This window comes from Ambystoma mexicanum, chromosome 1p (genome assembly GCF_040938575.1).
Source record: "Ambystoma mexicanum isolate Mex_15411 chromosome 1p, UKY_AmexF1_1, whole genome shotgun sequence".
NCBI classification, from domain to species: domain Eukaryota; kingdom Metazoa; phylum Chordata; class Amphibia; order Caudata; family Ambystomatidae; genus Ambystoma; species Ambystoma mexicanum.
This window is the reverse complement of record NC_090921.1, coordinates 453329880-453355169: the sequence shown is the minus strand read 5'-3', so window position 1 is coordinate 453355169 and position 25290 is coordinate 453329880. Positions and strand designations below refer to the sequence as shown.

Here is a 25290-nt window from a genome sequence, read left to right as displayed (position 1 = left end):
CCGGCGTTCCCCTCATGGGACAGGCACTACGAGACGTGGGACAGATCGGATGAAGGTTTTCAGTGAGACCTACCACTATTAGAGTAATAAGGACACTGGTGCTTTAAATAGGGGATACAGCTATATCGCTAGGTTGCATCTGATACGCATACGTACCTATAATTGAGCCACATACTGAATTATGTCTGCACCCGTATATGCTGGTTTAATCCCTGAGCAGATAAATCTATGCTCCCCAAACACAGAAGGTAAGAGAAAAACACCACTTTGCACCACAAGGAACAAAATCTTATTTTTTGTATGCTCGATAGTAGGCAGCTCCTTACGCCCATACTGGTTCTAGCGGCAATAGTTGTAGGAATTTGTCTCTGCATCCAATGCTTCCCGGTATGTGTGTCGTGCTGTGTTTCCATGTGTTCTTCCAGCATAACGCGCCTAAATCCAATGGATAAAAGCCATGTACAACAGGAATTTTTTGACATGGGAGGCCTGGAGAAGATTATGGTACAGACAGTATGTAATGATGTTGCTTTCCTGCCATCTGCTTATGCTAGGACTGTTTAGATTGATGCTCAAGTGTGAGCAAAGGGTGGATTGAAGGTACGCATACATATGTAATGTTGTGCTCACACTTGGAGTTTATACTAATCACCATATGCGTTAAAAGAATGTACCCTTTTGTTAAAAGAAGAGGCATTCTCTTTATACAGCGGCGTTTAAGACCTGCTGACCTGGCAAGAACTTGTTTTTAACAGAAGAATTGTGTTTGGTCACTGTATGTCGAAGCATGCTGAGCCTGCTAAAACTATCTGCAGATTACGGGTGGGGGAAGGCATGAGTAAGCATAGCCTTGAGCACAGAGATACGGGCACAAAGGGGCACGAAAGAATGTGAAGACCGGGATAAAAGGAAACCACGATAGCAAATGTGCAATGGTTGTTCGTTAAACTCCAACTGGATACTTCAGATAAACTCCAACTGGAGATCCGCCCTGGGGTGGACGTGTTCTATGTGCAAGGCAATGTAAACAGAAAAGTATAAAAGAGCATGGTGTGTAGAGGAAGGCGCGGCACTTCGACGACTTGCTTTGCGAGACGTTTGAACTTGCAGCCCATTCGCGAATGCTTTTGCATTAATAAAGTAATGTTTACTTGGCTCTTTTCTGTCTGAGTTATTGCAGGGTCCCTCATTGTACTGGTTATGGTGACGGCGATAAATCGCACCCACATGTCCTTATAGGTTCAGGGGGTCCATTGAGTAACCTTGGTGCTCGGCCTGCCTTATGTCCTTCTGAACATTGATCTGTCCTGTCGCTACTTTGATGACCTTATCTTGGTGAAAATAGTCCATTCTAGACATTTAGGAGGGAGCCCTTCACCCTCTCTTTTTCCACTCTCCTCAATATATTAGCATAAGCATATGCCTCTGCAATGACTTATTTTTGCAAAGTTGGCATTACTCTTTTCAAAGTGTGTACAATACTTTCTTGATCTTCCCCTTTTTTGTATACCTCCTCTTCACAAAAGGAAAATCGGCCTCTTCAATGTGCCTGCTTCCGAGGGAGCTTGACAGTGTTCGATTGAGATGAACATGAGACATGGGCTCTGTTTTTGCATGCTTTAACTGGACCTACAAATGGTGGAAAGGGGGTGTGTGTTGTGTGTTTTGGTTCACCCAGCGTCCTCCGCTTCAGAGGTGTTTGACTGATTGACTGATGGCTGGCGATGCTCACCTAGATTTACATGCGTGACATTTTATTTCACCGTCGGTTTTCTGTTTGAGAATCCTACTGTTGGACTTTGACTGGTTTTGTGCCTGCTCTGTAAGTGCCAGACCAACTGTACTTTGAAAACCAGTTTTTGGGCACCAAGTATTGTGGTGCAGAGCATCCCAGTGGTGAACTGCTTGACGCCATGCTTGTGTGTAGCTCAGACCTGTCCTGCTCCATGTTTGGGTGCTGCTCTGACTTCTTTGGGGGCATGTTGTGTGCGGCACAGATTTGCTTGATGCAGTGTTTAGGCATGGTAAGATTGGCCTTTTTAGTTGGGTCGACTTTCCCTTCTTATGGACGCTACATTTTGAGGGCTGTTTAAGTGACGGCTGCCCCTTTTTACTTGAGTTGTCTTTGGCACCGATTTTTGAGTTTTGTCCCCACCATCCTTGTGACCGCCATGGTGAGACTCCTGGGTTAACGGTTTGGTTTATTGTTGGGGGTGGGAGCGGGGTCGGCTGTAAAGGAACTGTCTAATTTACATTGCTCTTGGGAGTTAGGGGAGACCCGGACTCCTTGGGATCAGGTTCTACCCGCTCCCACACCCCAGCGAGTCTAATTCATTCACCTTATCAGAGTTTCCGGCATAATGCATGCTGTCCACTGCCGTTCTTACCTATGCCTCAGGGTTTTGTGTTTTGACTAGTCTGCCTAAACATGATCCCTAAGTAGGCAGTGGTTACAAACTTGGCATGTTTCATGCCAGAGAAATTTGAGCGCACGAGGACAGAGTTTGAAGGGTCTTTTCACCATTCATGCAGTTGGAGTAGGGAGCACGAGACCCAGAAATTACAATGTTAGTGAAGGTCATTCTTTTTATATGGACTGTCCATACTGAAATTCTGGGGGTCGGGGCAGTGCCCTCCTGGGTCTGCTTGCGAGACTTCTGGGATCGAATGATGCAGTCTTTCAGTGTCAGGGTCAGAGTGAATGTTGACTAATTGTAGCACTGCTGTTGTTGTCATACCAAGACCGATGGCAGAAAAAAAAACAATCCAGTAGTGTTAACACGAGCAGCATAATGAATACCTGTACCAGGGTTCGAAATTTAACATTGGATAACCAGCAGCTAAAAGCAGCTCCCGGAAGCCAGCATTGTCCAGGGAACAAGGAGCTAGTACCAGGTGTGTAACCAAACCTACATTTCGGGGTTCTAAATGGCAAATGAAGGGTCCACTTCAAATCAGGGCAGGGATAATGTTTAGGCTCCGCCCCCTCTATTCAATCCTAGGGCAGTGCAGCATGGGGTCCAGTTAGGCACAATATGAGAGTGAGAATAACCAAGTTATTGGATTTAAAGATAACACACACATTTAGTTGCTTTGATAATTTTTATATCTGAAGCCTTGGTATCCGATCAGGTATCACTCTTTAAGCAAAAGTGAGCACCAGGGGAACAGACGGCAGTACAATGTGCCAACACCCTTCCCTCTCCCACTACTCCACAAAATCAGCTCCTTGACCCAGCATTACCATAAGCGTACACACGTACACACACACACACACTCATTTAAACATATCATTCACTTGCGCCCCTGTTCACCGTGTGCGCACACACACACACACACACACACACACACACACACACACACACACACACACACACACACACACACACACACACACACACACACACACACACACACACACACACACACACACACACACACACACACACACACACACACACACACACACACACACACACACACACACACACACACCTCCCATTTATCATGCACTCCTCCACACACACATTATATAATCCATATATACACTCCTTGCACACATCTATACATACATACATACATATTCAACTAACTTCCAACAATGCTTCCCTCCCCTCTCTGCTTAACAGAAAGCAAGTGTGCACATCAGCCCCCTCCCCTCGGATGTGAAAGAGCACATGCGTTGTTATATGTGGGCTCACATCTGTGTTGAGGGGGCTGATGTGTTTGATTTTAGGCAGAGAGGTGAGGGAAGCCTTTCATGAAACGAGCAGCTTTAAAGGTTTGCTGCGTTTGGGCAAATACATTTTTCTGCTTGCACACAGTAACACTTTAACGTCAATAGTTTCTAGAAAGTTTTCCCTCCCCTCAGCCTTTCCTGAACTTGTGGCTTTCAAGGCTCCCCCCCCACCTCGCTGCTTAACAAAATGCAAGTGTGCACATAAGCAGCCCCCTCCCCAAGGACCAATATATAACAATGTTATGTGTTCATCCGTGGGGAGAAGGCTGATGTGCGCACTTGCTTTTTGTTAAGCAGAAGTGGGGGAAGCCTTGAAAGACGCACGTTCTGGAAAAGCGTCCCTCCCCTCTGCATAACAAAAAGCAAGTGTGGAAGGCCCACCTCTAAGCTCACAGTTGGGGGGGGGTGGCTGGTAGGGAAGGGGTGTTTTGGAGCCCGAGTAGTTCAATGGCATTGCGCCACTGGCTATTACATAGCGTTCCTCAAATTCAACTTCCACAGGAGGTGCAAACTTGTAATTGTTTCCATTGATATATTAACCCGCATGTTTAAATGTCATACAAATGCGCCCTAATGTTTATTTATAGCTTGTCCTAAATGCTCAGAGTTAAATTCCCATAGGTGTGTTTGCCCGGCATCGCTTTGCCTAGGGAGCTATAGGTAACTGTTGGTATCAAGCTAACCAGGCTCGCCTCAGCTACAAGCAGGAGCAAAATAACTCCCAGTGCCCCTCAATTTCATACCCGGTGTACACATAGTACAGTTGTAGCGTGACAGGAAGGCACATGTCGACACCTACTTTTATTTTTGAAGTAAACAATTTCTAATCCTCAGGAGCAACCAGTTGATGGCGGAAGATGCTTAGTATGTACATTTAAACAGATTCATAAACCCTAGAAGGAACAAGTTACTTACCTGTAACTGTTGTTCTCCAGCATTGGTCTGGCATGGATTCACATGCTCATGAATATTCCCCGTCGTCAGGCTGGGAATCCTCGGTAAAGAAAAAACCAGTATCAGTTTCGTTTCTGATCTGTCTTTCATAGCAATAACCAATCACTGGTCTCTGCGTCATACTGACCACAGCCAATGACTGCCCTCTACCTAAGTACCGCCTCTGGCAGCCATCTTCAGATTTGGAAGCACGTGAAGTGGCAGTATGACCAAGTGAAGAGCCGCAGAGGGGTAGGCGGGAGGGTTCGCATGTGAATCCATGCCAGACCCATGCTGGAGAACAACAGTTACAGGTAAGTAACTTGTTCCTTCTCCAGCATGGGGTCTGGCATGGATTCACATGCTCATGAATAAAGAATACATAGCAGTACACACATGCACAACCACGGGAGGTGGCAAAGGCTCAACATTAAGCATTACATCAAACCCAACATTAAGCATCTTACCTCCTCACCAGGCTCACCTCAGGCGAACAGGTTGCGCAGCACTGCTTGGCCGACCCTGGACTCCTCCCTGGAATCCCGATCGACGCAGTAGAATTTCGTGAAGGTGTGCGTCGACCTCCACGTAGCAGCCCTGCATATGTCCAGCAGGGGCACACCAGAAAGGAACGCCGTGGTGGCTGCGATCGCTCTGGTGGAATGGGCTCTCGGACGGCCAGGCAGCGGTCGGTTTGCCAACCGATGACCGTACATGATACAGCCGGAGAGCCATCTGGAAATGGAAGCCTTCGAGAGAGCCTTCCCCTGATTGACAGGTCCAAAATTCACAAAGAGTTGTGACGTCTTCCGAAAACACTTCTTGCGGTCCACGTAGAACTTCAGCGCTCTAGCCACATCCAGCGAATGCAAAGTCCTCTCAGCCGGTGACGAAGGCGACGGGAAGAACACAGGCAACACCAAGGGTTCGTTGAGATGGAAGTCCGACGGTACCTTGGGCATGAAGGAGGGGTGCGTCCTGAGCACTACCCTCGTGTCGTGAAAAGTCAAGTACGGGGCCTTGCAGGAAAGGGCTTGGATCTCTCCCACCCGTCGTGCAGAGGTGATGGCCACAAGAAACGCTGTTTTCCACGACAGAAACTTCAACGGGGCCGAGTGCAGAGGCTCGAACGGAGGTCCCATGAGCTTGGTCAGCACCACGTTGAGCTCCCACGCCGGGGCCGGAGCCTTCACCGGCGGGAACGATCTGAACAGTCCCTTCATGAACTCTTTCACCAGACGATGAGACCACAAGGACGTCCGGCCCGTGGTTCTGGTGTATCGGGAGATCGCAGCAAGATGAATCTTGATGGACGCGTGTGCCAGTCCAGCTTTGGCCAGCGTCAGCAGGTACGGCAGTACCTGGGGAGCCGTAATCCGTAGAGGGTTAATCTTCTGTGCGTGGCACCAGACAGAGAACCTCTTCCATTTGTGTCCGTAGCATTTAAGAGTCGAGGACGCCGTGGCCTTTGCAAGAACCTCTCTGCAGTCGGCTGGTATGTCGTATCCTCCAAACTCTAGCGCTGCAGGAGCCAGGCCTGCAAGTTCAGCGATTTCGGGTCGTGGTGGAGGATGGCGCCTCCTTCCCTGAAGAGTAGATCCGCGTCCACCGGCAGCTTGATTGGCGGGGACGCTGATAAGTCCAGAAGGTCCGGGAACCATATCTGCCTCGGCCACGCAGGTGCGACGAGGATCATCCTGCACCGTGACCTCTTGAGCTGGTTGACGAGCCGGATTAGCAGTGGCAAAGGAGGGAACGCGTAGAGGAACAGGCCCTCCCAGGGGAACGAGAAAGCATCGCCCATGCTCCTCGCCTGGGGAAACCTGCTGGCGAACCTCCGGCACTTGGAGTTCGTCGCCGTCGCGAACAGGTCGATCTGGGGTGTGCCCCACCGTCGGAAGAGGCGATCCACTAGATCCTGCCGTAGTTCCCACTCGTGGCACGAGCGCAGCTCCCTGCTGAGTGAGTCGGCGATGGTGTTTTTTATCTCTGCCAGATGAAACGGCACCAGAAACATCCTTTGGGCGACGGCCCAATGCCACAGGTCCTGTGCCTCCTTGGACAGTGCTGGGGACCTGGTTCCGCCCTGTTTCCTGATGTAAAACATGGTGGTGGAGTTGTCGGTGAAGATCCTCACCACCTTGCCCTTGAGGGACGGAAGGAAGGACCTGAGGGCCCAGAACACTGCACGGAGCTCCAGGACGTTGATTTGGAGGGACTTCTCTGTCGGGAGCCAAAGGCCTCTCGCGTGCAGATTTTCGGTGTGCGCTCCCCACCCTTCCAGGGAGGCATCCGTGGTCACTGTCTCCTGGTGGTCTGGGGTCTGGAAGTCCATGCCCGCCGTCAGATGCGCGCGGGTGCCCCACAACCGGACCGCTCGGCGGAAACTCTCGTCGAGTGTGATCCTCTCCTCGAAGCCGCCCGTCGTTTGGATCCAGCGCGCGTCCAGGAACTCCTGTAACGGGCGCATCCGGAGCCTGCACATGGGAATGAGGTAGATGCAAGAAGACATCATTCCGAGGAGGGACTTGATGGACCTCACCTTGGCCGCGTCAGAAACCAACATCCGCTGTACCTTGCCCAGGATGGACCTGGTCCTTTCCTCCGACGGGGAGGCCAGAAGGGACACTGTGTCGAGCTTCGCTCCCAGAAACAGTGCGTTTTGCGCGGGTACCAGGTGGGACTTGGCGTAGTTCACGGAGAATCCCAGGTCCGTGAGAAGTTGGACGGTCCTTGCCGTGTGCTCCACGGCGAGCTCCCTCGTCTTGGCTCGGATGAGCCAGTCGTCTAGGTAGGGGTAGACGTGGATCCCCTCGCGGCGCAGCTGCGCCGCCACCGGTGCAAGGCACTTGGTAAATACCCTGGGTGCCGACCGTAGTCCGAAGGGGAGGGCTTTGAACTGGTAGTGACGCCCTTGGACCACAAACCTGAGGAATTTTCGGTGCCCCTTTAGGATGGGAATATGGAAGTAGGCATCGACAGGAAGTCTCCTTCCTCCAGCTGACCCAGGACGTGCTGGAGGGTGACCATCCGGAACTTCTGCGCCTTGATGAACTTGTTCAGACGTCGCAGGTCTAGGATGGGGCGCCATCCTCCCGTCTTCTTCTTCTCGAGTAAGCTCCGGAGCCCCGAAGCCTCTTTGGGACGAGTTTGATGGCGCCCTTCCTGAGCATCGCCTTTACCTCCAGGAGAAGCTGAGGGATGTGAAGTTCTTTCCTGGCCACGGGGGGGACGCGCGGGCACCTTCTTTGAAACTCGAGCGCGTGGCCCCGGGCTAAGGCACCCAACGGTCGGTGGAGATGGACTCCCACATGCTGACGAAGCTCGCCAGCCGGCCTCCCACCGGGGTGCTTCGGTGGGGGCCCGACCCCACGTGGAGAAACCGCCGCCGGAACCTTTGGAGGCGCCCTTGCCTCCGCTGCTCCGAAAGGGCGTCCGTCGTTGCTGTAGAACCCCAAGGGCCCGGGCCGTCTCAGTGTCCGCTTTAATGGCCTGAAGGGAATCGTCCACTGTTTTCCCAAACAGGTTGTTCCCATCGAACGGCATGTCCAGGACTCTGGTCTGTACGTCTTGACGGAAGTCCGTAGCCTTGAGCCATCCACGCCGCCTAAGGCACACACCGTTGCCCAACTGGCGAAACCCAGTGTCGGCGATGTCCGTCGCAATAGTGATGGCGTGGTCCGACGCCACCTCACCTTCCTGTAGGATCTCCAGGGCATCCGCCCTCTTGTCGTCCGGTAGGAAGTCCAGCAGGGGAGCCAGTTTGTACCATAGCTCCCTGTCGTAGCGGGCCACGATAGCCAAGGCGTTGGCCGCTTTAATCGTCGTCGCTGCAGACGAGATGACCCTGCGTCCCATAGCATCCAATTTCTTTCCCTCGCCGTCCGGTGGGGAAGTCGATGTGGAGGCCGCACCCCCCCCGCTTTCTTCCTGGCCGCCGCGGAGACGACGGAGTCCGGGGTAGGCTGCGCCCGGAGGCACAGGGGGGCCGCGTCCGGGACCCGGTACTTCTTCTCGTACCGGTCTCTTCTAGCTGGCGTCGTGGAAGGGTTCTTGAGGAGGGTGAGGCCCTCATCCCAAATGCCGTCCAGTAGAGGCACCGCGAGGACCGTCTTCCTCTTGGCCTCGCGCCGTTGATAAAGGAATCCTTCCTTTTTCTTCTCCTCAGGGCAGAGTTGGAAAAGCTCGGATGCCCTGGCGATCATGGAGGTTCAATCCTGTTTCGACGAGGCTTTGCCGCCTTGACCTCCTTGGCGACGACGGCGGGGTCCGCCAGACTTGCCTCGTCCTCTGTAGGCCTCCTGAGACGACAAGCGGGCCGCTTGACGGTATGGAACGATCCAATCTCGTCGGGCGGAGAAGCCCTGGTGGGAGGTGACGACGGTAGATCCTCGTCGTATACCTCGTCGTCCGTAGCCGTCGCTGCCGTGTCAGTCCCCGTATCATCCCCTCGGGTGGACGGGGAGGAGGGGTGGACGGGTCGCGACGGCTGAAAAGGAGGTGGAGGGTGAATCCTTCTTTTCTTGGGCGGGGGAACACTAGAAGGTCCCGGTTCAGGATCCCCCGACGGGAGAGGCTCCTCCGTTGGCAACGGTAGTCTCGTCCTTATCTCTGAGCATAAGGACTGTATAGCCAACAAAATGGCTGCCGAGTTGTCTTGCGGCGCTGGCAGAGGGGAATCCGACGGGCGATCAGGGGCCCCGTCGGCACCCTCGACGATGTCGTCGTCACCTGCGTCGGGATCCATCCCGACGAGCCGGTCTTCATCCACGCCAAGGCCGTGGCTTAAGACCTCGATCAGCTCTTCCTCCGAGGTTGAAGCCGAATCTACGACGACGCCCTGCCCCCCCTTTTTCTTCCCCGCCGGGGATTTCACGGGGGTCCTATCGATGGGCACAAAAGAGGACTCCCTCCGAGGTGGCAGGGAGACTCTGAGCCCCGAGGTCGCCACCACTGGTGTAGCCTCCACAGGCTGAGCCAGGGCTGCCGCGACAGTATCGATAGAGGGCTTGGCCGGATGGATTAAGGCCTTCACCACCTTAGGTGCGCTCACCGCCTTATCCTTGAGGGGGGGAACACTGCCTCGCTCCCCCTCCGACGCGGCCTTCGAGCTCGACCGGGGCCTCTCCAGGAGCTTCGCCGGGTGCTCGCCCTTCCTCTTACCCGACCCAGAGCGTTGGCTCGTGGCTGAAGGTGCCGGGGAGGGTGCGCCCTGCCTGGTGCCCGTAGAGCTCGACCGTTCGGCGCTCCCGGTGCCAGCGGACTCGCGGTGCTTGGCCTTGTGTTGGACCCCCGTCGCCGGGGCGTCCTCAAAGGTCTTAGAAGACCGCTCGGATTTCCTCTTCTTCTCGTCTGACGGGCTCTTCCCTTCCAGCCAGTTGGCGAGGCGTTGGTGGCGGTCCTTCATTGTCCGCTCCGACATATTGCCGCAAAACGCACAGTCCTTCTCCACGTGCGTCTTGTCCTCATGTAAGCAGTAGAGACAAAAGGAGTGTTCGTCCTCCTTAAAGACGTTCTGCAGCTGGCATCCAGGGCAGACCCTGAACAGCTTTCCGGGCGTCGAGCTTCCCTTCTCCTGGGCCATGTCCGGGCCTGAGAAGCTTCTGGAGTCCTCCAAAACGTAGCTCGACGAAATCTTCACCCTTGAGGGGCACAGACAAATCCGACACGGGTCCCCGTTGATCGGATGGAGAGTCAGTGGAGCTTGAGGCTCTTTTGACCGGAAAAAACAAAGTTTCTGAGAAAAACGTGAAAAAATAGCACTAACGCTCGAGAGCAGAAGCACGAGGATCCCAACACATGAACGTGCGGTAAAAATCTGAAGATGGCTGCCAGAGGCGGTGCTTAGGTAGAGGGCAGTCATTGGCTGTGGTCAGTATGACGCAGAGACCAGTGATTGGTTATTGCTACGAAAGACAGATCAGAAACGAAAGTGATACTGGTTTTTTCTTTACCGAGGATTCCCAGCCTGACGATGGGGAATATTCATGAGCATGTGAATCCATGCCAGACCCCATGCTGGAGAAATACACACACACACATTTTGTTAGTATTCACTGGCGCATGAGATGACAAGATTCACGTCCTTCTCAATTTTCAATGTCTTCACCTTTGGCATCTAAAATTCATGCCACTCCCTTGAATGTCTCCCCTCCCTTCCCTTTTCAGTTCTCCCTGCCAAACCTTTTATTTTGTAAGAGCTCACAGTGCCTGGCAGCTATGTGCTAAAAGACATAAGGAGATAAAGTGATTTGTCCAGATTGGAACAATTAGGTCAAGTGGGGGACACAGGGATTAGATTTCGAGGCGTACAGCCGGCAATGGAGCAATGACACCACCAGTAGGAGCCTGATTTTTGTTTGTATGCAAAACAGAAGGGCTTTAATTCCGAAATTTCCACTTCTTATGTTGTGCACAGTAATGTCCTGCAAAAAAGGGGATGGCTGTGTCATTTTTCATTTTTTCTAATTGATTTGTGCATAAATATACCATGAACTATCCTCAGAGTTATAGTAATTGAAGGCGGTACACGATTGTAAGTAGCCAGAACCCTGCATCTTAAGATGAAGATAATTACCCCTCCCCCCACCCCTCCACAAGTATACATTTAAGCGATAATGGTATTTCGTTAAGTAAATGACAAAGCAGATTCACAATATAATTGAGCCCCCTTTATAGAACGTTTGAGAGACTCAGCCAAACAGGAATGGGTGTTGAGTTCAGCTCCAGCACCAGTTAATGCCAACTATTGGGGAACTATTGTGTGAAACACTGATACCTGCAACAGTTAAGCACACATATAAACGACTAAAGTTGGAAGCAAACATCAGACCTCCCTACCCACACTCTACTGCCCTGCGGATCTCAGGCTCTTCATAAGCCCTCGAGCAAACTGAAAAAGAGTCTAGGGGACAGGGTCTTGGTGTTGGTGGTAGGCGGTCGCCTGTGCAACAACATTCCCCAAGGGTTAGGAGCTGGCCAGTACCTTATGGAGTCCCAAGCAGCACTGAAAGCACACATCTGCAGAGCACCTGGATCTACTACCTTCATCTACCCATCCCACCTTATCCACCTTCCCCGTCCCCTCGCACCATCTCCTCCTATGCCCTCCAAGTTATGTTGCACACCAGCCCCACATGAAGACTTCATGACCTTGACCGCAATGGTTCCTCTTGTCATCACATCACCAAGTATCTGCTACTGTGGGTTTGGATGCATGGGTGGCTACTGCGCGAAAGCATATTCTCTGCCCTCGTTGCTGCTATTCAAGCATCCTTCAATGCTAGGGAATAATTTAACATCCCCTTACATTGAAATGAAACAATGTTACAGCCCCCTAAAGAATGTAATGGGGAAACGTAGCCCATTGCTCTATGCAGCTGTGCTAGTTGCTCACACGGACGGAAGATTTAGGAGAAGGCTCTCCATCAGTTGGTTGCTAAGCACCAGGAGGCAATTGAGTTTGCATACGCGCTTCGCAAGTCAGTAAAAGTAGTAACTCTTACTTGTTGCATATAGGATCCCAGAGAATATTATCAATTTATCCTGAGGCACCACAAAATGGCGGGCAGGCATTCTGAGGCTGAATCCTAGACAGCAAATTGAGCCAGCAGTTTGATCGTGGCACAGGCTCGCTATCCAGACAAAGATAGGTTTTACGATCTTTAGGGTGGTGTACCCGACTGTGTGTCACAAGTAGCGGGCCATCAACAAAAACTGTCAAAATACTAGCTAACCAGAAATGGACAGCCCCCTACCCTCTGACCATTGAAACCAATGTCATAGCTCTCAACCTTTCTGGTCCCCAGTGCGGTTGAAAACACAAGATTTGCTTTTAGGCGGGAGAGCACCCATTGAATTGATTGGATGGGTTAGTGGCTTGGCAGTTGAGTGAACTCATTCCAGGCGCGGGTGACGCCGGCCAAAAGCGTCAGAGTTGAGAGGTATACCAAAGTCTTGCAGACGGTACTTTGACATACAAGTAGTGATTCTTTAAAGGACGTATAGATCTTACCTACAGGTCGACTGAATTTTGGGCACCTTTGAGTGGTCCTTAATGGCCTGGGAAGAGGCTGTAATAGGTCTGCCTGCAATCTGACACAGTCTGCTCCAGCCCCCCTGGTCTTAAGAAGGGCTAGATGGGTGTAGAGTACTCTTCTGCTTCCTTATAGGCCTGTACACCTCTGCTCTTGCAAACCACATGATATCCAAAAAGAGTTTCACGATCCAACTTCTCTGCCAGTCGTTTCGGGCCTGACAAAGTTGATGCTATTCGCCCCTGCACAATCAACACAGCAAGTGCCTTGAAGCACTGGAAAACGCACTGTACAAAACCTCATGAAACACACAAACAAACAGGTACCCGGGTGGTCCCTATGGAAGCCAGCCTGGTGTAAGGGCTTTCAAGCTGCCAAGTTGGAAGTCCTTACCTGACTGTGAGGGCCCATCATGGGATTGTTGGGGTTGTGTGGAGGAGGCTGTGCGTGAGGTGATGGCTGAGAGCCTGGAGGTCCCTTCAAGAGAAATGAAATAAAAGAGAGGTCACGGTTACTGTATAAGAATGGGGGGTGCGTGCTTATCTGGTCTGCAGTGGCCTTTTCCCATTTCAGCTACCCGCACGCTCAGTTACGCATACAGGATTGACTGGACCAACTGGAGGCCGATGTATTTGAGTTATGGCAGCCACAGGGCAAAGCTCTCCACGCTGCCACGCCACTGTGCATCAACCCATTCCTAAGCAGGTCTGCCAATGGGGTTCAAGTACTTCGGCCACCATGCCCACTCAACCATTAGTTTGAACACTTGGGATGCCCAGACAAGCATGTTTCTTAGAACAGCGAGGGGTGAGCTGAAATAGGCCATGATTCATGACATATGCATAACTTTATGATATACTTCACAATATTAAAAGAAACTGAAGATTCCCCTGCTGGTGCCCAACCCAGACTAGGATACTTAGCAGAAACCTACTTTGTTTGCTGCCAAGTCCTAATTCTCCTTATTTTATCTTGTGTATTACCTCATTGACTATAAAGGCCTTGAAGATATCTCAGGTTTTACTATGCCACGTGAGAGCTGCGGGTCTGGTAGTTTAGATCCAAAAACATATCCCCTTTCCCATTCACCAGTAGAGAAGCCGAGGTCAAAGGCACCCATGGTGTGTAGATAAGCACTAATTGTATCCAGCTGTGGGGCCTGAATCTGATGAGAACGGAATGTTAGTTGGTAAAAGAGCAGGAAACAATGCACCCTTTGAAGGACAAATTCATGAGAATAGAGCATGAGACTCTGTGATGCCAATGAGCCAGGGAAAGATTTAGAACACTACTGCTCTACCCCCGGCGGACACCCCATATGAGTTACACCTAGACACACAACTAAAGCAAACAAATCCTCGAAATTCAGACTCTAGCACTGTGCCTTGGTCACATCATTCATGGGCACCTGGAGATGGGGGAGATAAAAAGGGGGAGCTATGTCTGGAACGTCTTGTGATTTGGGATAGGAGCAGCATAGGTGATGCCAATAAATTTGTTTGGGAGCACAGCTCGTGTGCTGGGTTAATGAGGACGCCTATTGTCTCATCAAAGCAGGGTTGGCCTCGCCAAGTTACTTTGATTGCACCTGGACCAGGAGGGTGCACATCACGTGATGGTACCAAATTGACAAACCTATTGGACTATGGGGGGGGGATTAGCATGTTCCATAGGTGGTATCCAATGAGAGTGGTGGATTATGTTGGTTGGTTCTAAGGGCTTGTCTGAGTCCCTTTTTGCTTGTAACAAACCTTGTTTTCCCTTGCAGAGAGGTGCAGTGTATATTTTGTCTTTTGGAGTGTTTTTATTCTCTGCATTTTTTGGCTGCCATCCTATCAGAGGGGAGAAAATGATTGTTCCTTCTGGTGGAGAGGGATCGGATACCTACACTTTCTTTAATATCATGTAATTATTCTTAAAAACAAACCCAAACCACTTTTTAAAACCAGTTCTTGAAGTAATAGGTATCCCACCACCAACTGCCTACCCCGCGTATCCCTTGTCCTCACCTCCCATGGACGCAACGTTACTGCTCCTGGTTGACTGCCTCATCACTCTTCCCCCCTTTCATCCAGCCTCTGATGCTTATTTGAAAATTCAACTTTTTCTTCATTTTGCTTTTTGAAATTCGAGAATTTGTGTCGTCTTGATTTTCCTTTCGATACTCTGAGCACTCTACCTCTCTCATTCTATAAATTAAGCAGTTGCCTTCGATAATTGGATGCAGGGATGGACAGCGTTTGACCTCTGAGACCCAACTTGGCTTGCAGTCAGCATAACTATCATTTCGCAGTGTGTTCAAATGCTCGCGTACACATTCACCATGTCCAATATTGTTTGTTGGATATTTAACAACTTGCTTTGTTGACTTTGGTTTTGTTGCGCACATAATACCATCGATTTTGAAGTGCGAATTCAACCTGTAAGATTTCAAGCTTGCGGCCACAGAGGCACAGGTTTCTGCAGCAAGTCCTGGCATGTTGGGATATCTTCCTAACCACTCAGATATGGTAAGGGGTGTCCTCCTTCCATTTCAAATGTCATCAAAGTAGCTCAGAGTGTTCATGCACCCAACAGAAAGACCTGCTTGTAATCTGCACGCCATGGGTCGGCCGTTTCAATCTGTTCCATGCCCGTGTCGTGAAGGACAGGCCATTTAGTTGTTTAATGCATAACAATGTGTGGTGAAACAGTTTTCTGAGTTGTTAGTCATGACAAAAGGTACCAGAAATAAACATATAGGCAATGCTAAATCCTCCATGTTTCTTAGCTGACATTATAGGTAATGGACAGGGTTGATTTTCAGATATTTAATTGGCATGTGCATGTTTATCCTACTTAAATGTTTCAATTGTACATCCATCTGGCCCAATCTTTCCACATTGTAAACTTGTATCTCTTCGTCTTTATTACAAAAAATGTCTCTCTTTTTTAACTCTCCAATGTTGCGAGGAATATTTCTGCTCCCACATAGTTCGGCACTTTGATGAAAAATATTTTTTTTGTAAAATGTATCTATTGGACATCCACGTTCCTTAATAACACCTGTCACTTTTACCCAAATCAAAGGGACTCATTTTGGCAACATGAGAAAGTTGGAGGGCAGGAATTGTTGCGTATGTTATGATATGATATTGCAAGCACATCTGTGCCGCAGGCACACTTCCCACAGAGCCATCTTACTTGCTTTAGAACCTTGTCCTGCAGGCTGAATACAGTTATTGCTGCTTTCACACCATCTCCTGGGCTATTTCACTCTGTGCTTAGAACTTCCTGTGGTCTCTGTAACCGTTAGATTGATCCATGTAATTATATTATTTGGATGGGGGAATTGGTGTGATTGGAACCTGTAATTTTCAGATTACTCACAGGTCATCAGCAAATCAATAAGCCCCTAAAGAAAATACCTTTTTCCAATTGCGACTGGCAAAATACAGATGAGACCACAGACATCTCATTGCACATTCAAAATATTGAGTCTTGCTTTAGCACAATCCTCTCCAGCAAACCACCAGATTAAAGCCGGTCTGTCCAACACATGAATAGCAGTGACTTTGTTTATACTTTCACACCTCTCTCTGTCTGTACTCAATCAAAAAAGTGACAGCAGCATTTGTTTAATGACACTTTAAATGGATAAACATGACATGGCTGAATGTTTCCTGTCAAAGCACTTAAGTTATTTTGTTGAAACTATTCGGCTTCGAGTGATAATTAAGATTCCGCCAAAGACGAATATCTAATTTTCATTCTGAATTTGGCTGAATAATTACTTGAAGTCGAATTTCGGTACACCCCAAATTCTTATTGAAGCTTACCTTGAAAAGGTCATAGTCGGTGCTGGACATGGGTGGTTTGTGCAGCAGCACAAGGCACTATGCGCATTAGAATTTTGCCCTCTCTGCTACTGCACAATAGGGCCCGAGTCATCATGATTGTCATCTACTCGGATTCTCAATATCTCCAGCAGGACCTCCTGCTGCCTGACAAATACTTATAGAACGTGTACCTTCATTCTAATCAGCTTTGGGGAGGAAGGAAAGCTCAGGGGAAACACGTTTGTCTTGGAAGCAAGACAATGCAGGCTCAAATCCTGATCCCGCGCTTAGAAACCACTCGCTATTAAGCGCGTTATAAGTGAAAAATTATGAATTATAAATGAAACAGCTATTTATTATTGGAGAAATTGAGTTACCGCAGCAACAAGCAGTGAAGGATAATTGGAGCAACCATTTCCCTAATAAATGTGGATGTTTTTCGAGATGAGTGCATCTGATTTTTAAAGCCCTCACACAGCCCCAGTTTGCAAACTATCAGAGCCTTCTTCCAAGAAATCAATTCCGGGAAGATTTGTGATGGTTAGACGTGCAAAAAATGTTGTTTCTTGTTTATGAAACTTAGCATTTTCATAACATCATACATAAGCTGCATGCCCATGTCAAACAATGACTACATGCAGGTGATCTCATCACACAGTTTTGTTTTGTATTCTGTCTATAATTGTTGAAAACATCTTGGGTAGCCTTACCCAGAGGGAATTATTTTAGGCTCACATCACTTTGCATTATAGCACTTCTAAATGTTCATACTGTAACCACATGGGCTACCCTGTCTGGTAATGGCCCAGAAGACCAAACTAAGTTAACATCCAAGTGAAGCAAGGGAAAGCCAGCAAAGGGCTTTTACTAGCCAGTGTAGCCCACTGGTGGGGGCTAGAAAGCAAATAGGACCCAGGGATTGGCTGTGTGTGGTGCTCCGGCTCTGGCTTAGTACGGAGGTGCTGTTGGGCCGGCTGGTCCCCGAATCACGAGGATGAGGTGGGGCTGCTTAGATGTCACGATGTGAAACATGGAGCATGTTTAGCAGAAAGGAGGCGTGCCATTGGTGAGCACTGGGAGCAGAGGCAGGTGTCACAGAAGCCGTAAGACGGCAGCAGAGATGGAAGATGGTGGCCAGTGCGGGAGCAACGGCGCTATTAGGGAGGATATAAGGAGGTTGATGTGGCCTAAACTGCAAGCTCTATCAGGCATTACAGCTCAGAGTTTAGACAAGCAGGGAATGCCACATGACTCCCTGGTGTACAAATAATGATTAAGTTCACCCCTTGTGCACACTATGTTCCGGTCTGTGTACAACCAACATTAACAAACTTGAATTCTAGCAGTGCCTTTTATCCTCCAGAAATGGAAGCGGTTAAGAGTTGTGGGCAGGGATACATGACTAAAATGAGATTTCGAGACAGAGTGGAAAAGGACATGTTGTAAAATGGTTGACAGGTGGAAACCACACCAAATATCTTCTCCCACCCGCAAAAAACCTGCGACAGCCATATTGCTGCTCCCCCTGGGCGTGCAACCCTCTTCTGCCAAGTCTGCGGGCTCTGGGAGTCACCTCCTACTCCATTCCATAGGTGCCTGGGTCACAACCACAGTTTCCAGTGTGGGATTCCCTTCTGCTCTTTGGCTTGCGAGTCATTGTTAAGGCAGAAGTATATGATATGGCATTTATAACGCGCCTATACACAAGTGTTTCAAGGTGAGACAAGGGAACAGAGGGAGGACAAATACAACGGTCTTACTAGGCCTAGTGACATTGAGATCGCGCAGGAGAGGTGAAAGGTGCTGAGGGCAGCGGAGGGTGGGCAAGTGCCAGAAATGGGATCAAAAACAAGTAGTGTGGCCAACAGGTGGCAAGTGCAAGTGTTAAAAGTGCAGACAGCAGGTGTCTATAATAAGTGCAGGTAAGGGGACTGTAGGGTTGCAGATACAGAACCCAAGTGCAAGAGTTGCAGGTGTGCAACTGGACTGGCAGGGACCTGGGCCCGAATGCAGAGGGTAACCAGGTGACCAGTGCAGTATTAGACATGAGATCAACAGGGGATAGGAAGAGAGAAGGCAGAAGCAAAGAGGAAGGTCTTGAGGTGCTTACAGAGATGTTTCTGCTCAAGTTTCAGAGAGGCAGGGATGCTGTGCCAGCCGAAGAAAGATCTGACCCAAACTTGTTGCTTGGAGAAGTGACTGACCCTCAAGGAATTGGAGGAAGAGGAGCGAAGAGCTCGAGTAGGAAGATCTTTCCCAAGAGAGTTGGAGGTATTTCGGTCCCAGGCCCCAGAAGACTTTGTGGATAATGCAGAGGGTCTTGAACTTGATCCTTGCAGCCACGGGGAGCCAATGGAGAGATTTCAGGGCTGGAGAGATACGATCCCTGGGCATGAGGCCAAGGACAAGTCTTGCAGTCCTGTTCTGGATGAGTTGTAAAGGACGGAGAGTAGAGGCAGGAAGATTTAAAAAGACTGTTGCAGTAATCCAACCTAGAGGGAACCAGAGCTCTGGAGACTGTGAGGTGAGCTTCTGGGGGAAGGTGAGGAAAGGAAGAATACCTTTGAGTAGGTGCAGCTGGTAGTTTGACTTCTTAGAGATGTCAGACATGTGAGGAGAGAAGGAGAGTGTGGAGTCAAAGACGACACTGAGGTTCTTAGCCTCACAGGGTGGAGCAGGAAGAGGGCCAAGAGTAGGCAACCAGACAGTGACAGGAAAGGAAGGTGCAGATGTGCCGATGAGGAAGATCTCCTTCTTACTGGCATTAAGGCAGAGATCATTGGCAGCACACCACTCCTGGATTGCAGATAGGCAATCTGGGATGAGAGAGGGAGAAGAGGCGGCGAAGAGGAGCCTTAAAGCAAGCAGAGTGTAATCCGCATAGCACTCAAAGTTGGAGCAGAGAGCAGCAATGAAATGGGCAAGAGGTGCCAGGTATTAGTTGAACAGCCAGGGAGAAAGGTTAGACCCCCGGGGGACACCACAGGTAAAGAGTGAGGAGAGGAAGGACCCAAGCTGGACCTGGCAGGGTCGGTCCGAGAGGAAGGTGGTCAGTCAGGCCAGGGCCTGATCAGTGATACCCAGGTTAACATGGAGCCGGTTGAGCAAGACGGCATGGTTGCCCATGTCAAAGGCAGAAGAGAGATTGAGCAGGATGAGGACAGAGGGTTGATTAACATCAAGGTTAGAGAGCAGGTCTTCACAGGTGTTCAGGAGAGCAGTTTCCGCGCTTCTAGCTGCTCTGAAGCCAGACTGATGGTCATGGAGACAACCAACAGATTCAGTGTGAAGATTAAGCTGGGAGATGGCCAGCTTTTCCAAGAGTTTGCCCAGGAAAGGCGGAATGGAGATCGGGCGATAATTAGCCAGACAGGAGGGGCTGTGTGAGGGTTTCTTGAGGAGCGGGAGCACAAGAGTGCTTCAGAGGGGAAGAGAAGGTTGCAGTGGCGATAGAGTGATTGCAGAGGTCGGCCATGCTGGAGCGAGGGTGTTAATGTGGTATAGCTACATGGAATTCGCCCTTCATGCCCACGGAAGGCAGTTTTACAAAATGATTGGTGGGGCTGGTGCAGACTAAATCATCAGGTTTGAAAATGTACTCTAAAAGAAAAGACAGGGAATATCTAGGGCAGGTCAGACACGAATATTACAATAAGCTTCATATCCAGGCAAGACAGCACAGTTTCCCATAGATTACCTGCATTTAACTTTGCCAAGCAATGCATTCATAAGGAACTCGAGAGCTCTGAATATATATTGTTCACTCTTAGTCCCCGAGTGGCCCTGGAATGCAGACCCTCCACCTCCCAGTGCTCCGCTTAGAGCAGTGGTATCCCAACGTTTTCATGCTGAGCCACCCCTAGAGTAAAAATATTGTTGCTGGGCACCCCCAAAATACTACAATGGTTTATACATTCTACTACAAGATACCCCAACAGCTTTTATTGTCTAATAAAATCAGTCATCCTATTCCCTTTATAAAGAGCCTTGTGCACCCGTTGGACATACTTCGGGTCCCACTAGGGAGCGGGCCCCCCAGTTTGAAGACCACTGGCTTAGGTCCATCCATGGTGGGTATAAACACGGCAACAGAGAATAGTGGGGGGAGTCTCAGCTTTTCAACAATCAGGCAGCTAAGATGCAAATCCCGACTCATTCCATTCTGTTGACAAGCTTTGGCAGCAAGACATGGGTATGTTCCTTAATTCAGTTGAGCCCACTAGTATACAAGCGAAGTAGCAATGGTCTGCAAACTGTGGCTCTCCAGATGTTTTTGACTACGACTCTCATGGTCCCTCCCCAATACCTATGATGGCTACGGTTGATGGGAGTTGTAATCGCATGCATCTGGAGTGGCAAAGGTCACATAATACATTTTATTACGAAGAACGCAATGCACTTTTTACACTAGGTAGTGTGATGGGGTAGTGTCATGGGCTTTCTTGTATTCTTTTTTTCGATCGCTATTATATTTTGTGTTTTTTCCACTCTTGAGGATGAATCGCTATTTTTGGCTTACATGGTTCTATAAGGATTTCTCGCCAGGTTTATTTCATCAAGTGCTTTGTGGACCTAAAGCCAGTGGTCTAATGTGTACAAAGAGATGTAGTGGAACTCTGTTCCCTGCTGGCCTGCCCCCGCCCGCCTCAAACCTCATCACCACGTCCCTTCCCACGTGCAATACAAACCCCCAAGCAAACGCTCCTGCCAAGTTTTTAAAACAAAAGAATTCCGGTATGGTTTCTGTTTTAAATAAATGTATAGCAACGGTAAAACTTAATACTTCATTTTAAAAAGTAGAGGAACACTGCTCCCAACCACTCCTGCCCACTTCGAACAGTGCCTAAAACACAGCACTATAATAACTCTTAAAAGCCAAACATTCACGAAGAATTGCGCTTTCCAATACAGTGAGAGCTTGAAGGTGGTGTGGTCACATGACTAGAATGATGACGGGTTTCAGCACATAACCAAAGTGTTTGATTATGGGTAAACCGCTTGGCATCGCCGTGTCCCATCTGCCAAAATGCGAAGTCCCCTGGTTCCAGAAAGTGAAGCCAAAAGAAAAAAGGGTATGCTCCCATCCATGGCCCGGGCAGAACCCTGAAGGTATCCGCCCTTGCAGGCTACAGAAGTTGAGGCAAGCCTGGCACGCAACTGTTTCCCCGGCCACATCTTGCAGTCTTCCAGTCGCCGTGTAGGTCAAGCCGCTTCTGCAACTCAGGACCGTCAGCCACAGCCACCATCGTCTGAAGCGCGCCAGCACCGACGTGGCACCTCTCGACGCCTCGATCGGGAATTATTAAACCACAGGCCGCAGAATAGTTAGCAAAGCATTTAGAGCAAAAGCAAGGGATTAACCCTTGCTTACATTTTCCAGCACGTGCACCCCTCGCCCCCCATCGCCTCCAAACCAATGCAAGCACACAAGTGGCCCACTCTATCACGCTATTTAACAATCCCCTTCTTGTGGTTTTGCAGTTGCTATCTGGGAATAATGGGAACCATATGGCAGCTCAAGGTTTGCAATATTGAGCCGGCTCGCACTAGGGAGAATCTCAGCCAATCAGATCACAGACAAGGAATGGTGGTAAATGATGCAATTAATACAATCATTTTCTATCCAGCTAAGGGGATAACTATTTGGCACAGCGGTGCTCCCACCCAACAACCTGCATCTCAGCGGCAAGGTGTTTAGGAGGAGGTGCACTGGTACAAATAAACGCTAGGGGGCAGTGTGTACACGAGAATCAATTAGCACTGCCCGTGTGGCTTATTTTTTTAGAACATTGTAGAAAGCAACAAGTTGAGCTATTTTTTCCTCTTTTTTTTCTTACCTGCAGGACCACATTGTGAAATCAGCTAGAAGACATGACCAGATTTCAGACAAAAACAAGGTGAAAGATTCAAATATCTTTCTGGCTTGAGAACAAAAGCTCTGGGCTTTCCACAGGCTGAAGTTTCAAGCCAAGTCAACAAAGCCAAGAAGCCTCGATTGGAAGACGTATGCACTTTTAAGCGACAATGGAACATCGTAACTGTTCCATGTCAAAATATCCCAGAGAGAAATAAAGCCCACTAAAATATTGAGCCAAAAAAGATCATGCATAAATGAGGCTCTCCTCACACTACACCGCATTCTGCGAGGAAGGAGGGAGGGCCACAGAGATCTGTCCGGGATTCCACGATGTTTAGAAAGATGAATTGGATTTGTAGGGTTTTGCATTTTCGCATGACCTATATATTGCTAACTGTATATGGAACATATTATGTAAATGCAAGCCTTATTTTCTTAACTATTAAAAACAGAATACAAAAAGACCATGTGGAAATGAACGTCGCATAAGGCACTTTTAAAGAGCTCCCATTGTTTTCAATAATTTAATGCAGCTTTGAAAGGGGGGGTGGTGGTACCACGGTTTATACTCCCCGGGTGTATCTCTTAATCCCCCTCCTCTATACACCTCGACTGTTGTACCCATACACCTTAACATTCGTAACATGAAGCCTTTGTTTTAATCTCGCTATTATAACTGGACATAAGCTGAACGCAACTGAATTGTTAATACACAAAACATGGACGTAAGAAGTGTGATGCGATTTTATTCTACGACACAATATGTAAACAGAGAGACTATGGCCCTAACCATTTTGGCTGATTCTTAAATCGAAGCGCCCGATTAAGACCACTTGGAGAGCACCAGGGGCGCCCCCTGCAGCTGCTCCAGCACCGTGGCCGAGTGGCTCGTTCCCCGTGCGGCTACGGAGCAGTAGGGCATACATCGGACAGAAAGGTATCATGGCTACTTATTAGAACGCATGTATTTCCTCTGCATGCCAAATAGCAGTGTGTTGAATTGCGCCCAACAGGAATTCTCCGATTGTTGGCACTGGGTGTGCCCAGTTGGTGTGGTGCTTTTGGAAGTGTCGTCTCCCATTAGGTACAACACCCGGGAGCTGGTCCATCGTCACAAGCCAAGGTGCACCTAGCGATGAAAGGCGTGCACGCAATGCCAGAACTTACATGTGTCTTCATCTTCCAAATAGTTTCTTTGGGATATTTTACTCCAGTATACAAGGGAAGAGTAAAGGTAGGCAAGTGATAGGCTGTTACCAGGCTAAAAAATCCCAGCACTTGGTTCAACCACTAATTGTTGAAAGGAACACACAAAGAAAATTCATTCACTTGTCTAGGAGACATTTGCCACTCCCAATCACCTACTCGCTAATATGTCTAAAATAATCTAATATGAATTTGACTTCAATGGGGACCAGGTTGTAGTGATATGAGTCAAGATGTTGCCCGCGACAGAGTGACGCAACTCCGTCGCAGCGAATAAATGGGGTTTCCCTACGCAAGAGTGTGCAGGCGGAGCCCAGACAGAACGCACTTGTGGCTATTACTCTGTGGGGGGCGGGGGCTATCATCCTGCAAGGCCGTGAGGCCTCACAAAAATGGCGACAAAGAGGTTGATTTCCCTGGATCCTTGCGTTTAATCAGCTGTGCTGACGGAGGAGCTCGGACGCTTGCTTCGATCGCAGCTGTGCAGGCACACGAAGGGAAGGGAAGACAGGCCCTGTATTGCCATGTGGAAGGAGGTTGCGGCTTCCCTGCTAAGGAAGTGCATGTGTGCCTCCAACTCAATTTGTGGAAAACCTGAGGGTGCAGTTTGGACTCCAAAAAAATGTCCTTTTCTCCTAGTGCAAGAGGAGTTTTGAGAGTTTTTCCGCATCCTAAATTTCTTTGACTCCGTCACTGGGCACATTGTGCCTGATGGCTGCGCTGTGTTGAGGCCCTTGAACAAAAGGCGGTGCCTGTGCACTCAGCAGGACGATACAGCGCACAGTGTTGCGCCAGCCTGGCAGATGACCTGGCAGCAGCTGCCCAGTCGGTGGCGCAGGTGCGTCGCCAACAGGGGACATTGGCTCCTATGCAAGAGTTTGACGTTTCAGGGGTGCCTGCGGCCCTAGATGGAATTTGTGTACTTCCCTGCGGTTGGGGATGTGGACGACCAGGCGAAGAAGTCAACACTTCTCTATGCAGCTGGGCCGGCTGTGCTGAAGCCATTTAAGACCTTGAGGCCGGCAGAGGACTCCTATAACACTGCAAAGAACTCTCTGAGGAACCATTTCATCCCGTTGGTGAATTTGGATTACAAGAGGTTCGTGATGTGTGCTGCCAAATTGAGGGACGAGTCGCTAGAGTCATTCTAAGGCAGGCTGAGACACCTAACAATGACGTGCACATAGACCAGTGAGGAAGAGATGGGGGGCAACCAGCTGATTCAAGGTTCTGCCTCAGGGAAACTAAGGAGACAAATCCTGAGGGAACCGGGACTCACCCTGGTGAGGATCCTTGAAATGGGACGATCCTATGAGCTGGCAGACACAAGAGCTTCCAAAATGGACAAGGCCATGAAGATGGTGAAGCTGGAGGATGTGTGTGCCATAAGTCGCCAGCAAGGCACCCGGGGTGGTTGGCGAGGCATGGGTCCCCGAAGGGACATGGGCCAGAAACACCAGATCCATGCACACTGTGTGGGTATGACCTCCCGCATACAAATGAGTGCCCGGCAAAAGGGCGCGTGTGTGGGAGATGTGTGTCAGTGGACCACTTTTCACGCATGTGTAAAGCACCGGGGGCGGTTGTCACACCACAGGGCCCCTCCAAAATAAACATGTTTGCTCAGAGACGGTTCCCGAGGCTTGTCCAAGTGGACCAGGATGAGGATCAGCAAGCGCACTACCCAGATTCGAAGGATGA

General features: G+C 49.5%; 1 protein-coding gene across 6 annotated transcripts in view; it reads right to left on the bottom strand.

The window, feature by feature from the left end:
• The window catches only part of LOC138572668 (single-stranded DNA-binding protein 3-like), a 1217622-nt gene that overhangs the window by 220642 nt on the left and 971690 nt on the right, over window positions 1-25290 (bottom strand). For 4 of the 6 annotated variants that reach the window (XM_069649275.1, XM_069649277.1, XM_069649278.1 and 1 more), the window contains one exon: window positions 13102-13185. The exons of the other annotated variants lie outside the window; for them this stretch is intronic. In XM_069649275.1, the coding sequence (XP_069505376.1) occupies window positions 13102-13185 (84 nt within the window). The remainder of the gene's footprint in view (window positions 1-13101; window positions 13186-25290) is intronic. 6 annotated transcript variants of the gene reach the window in all.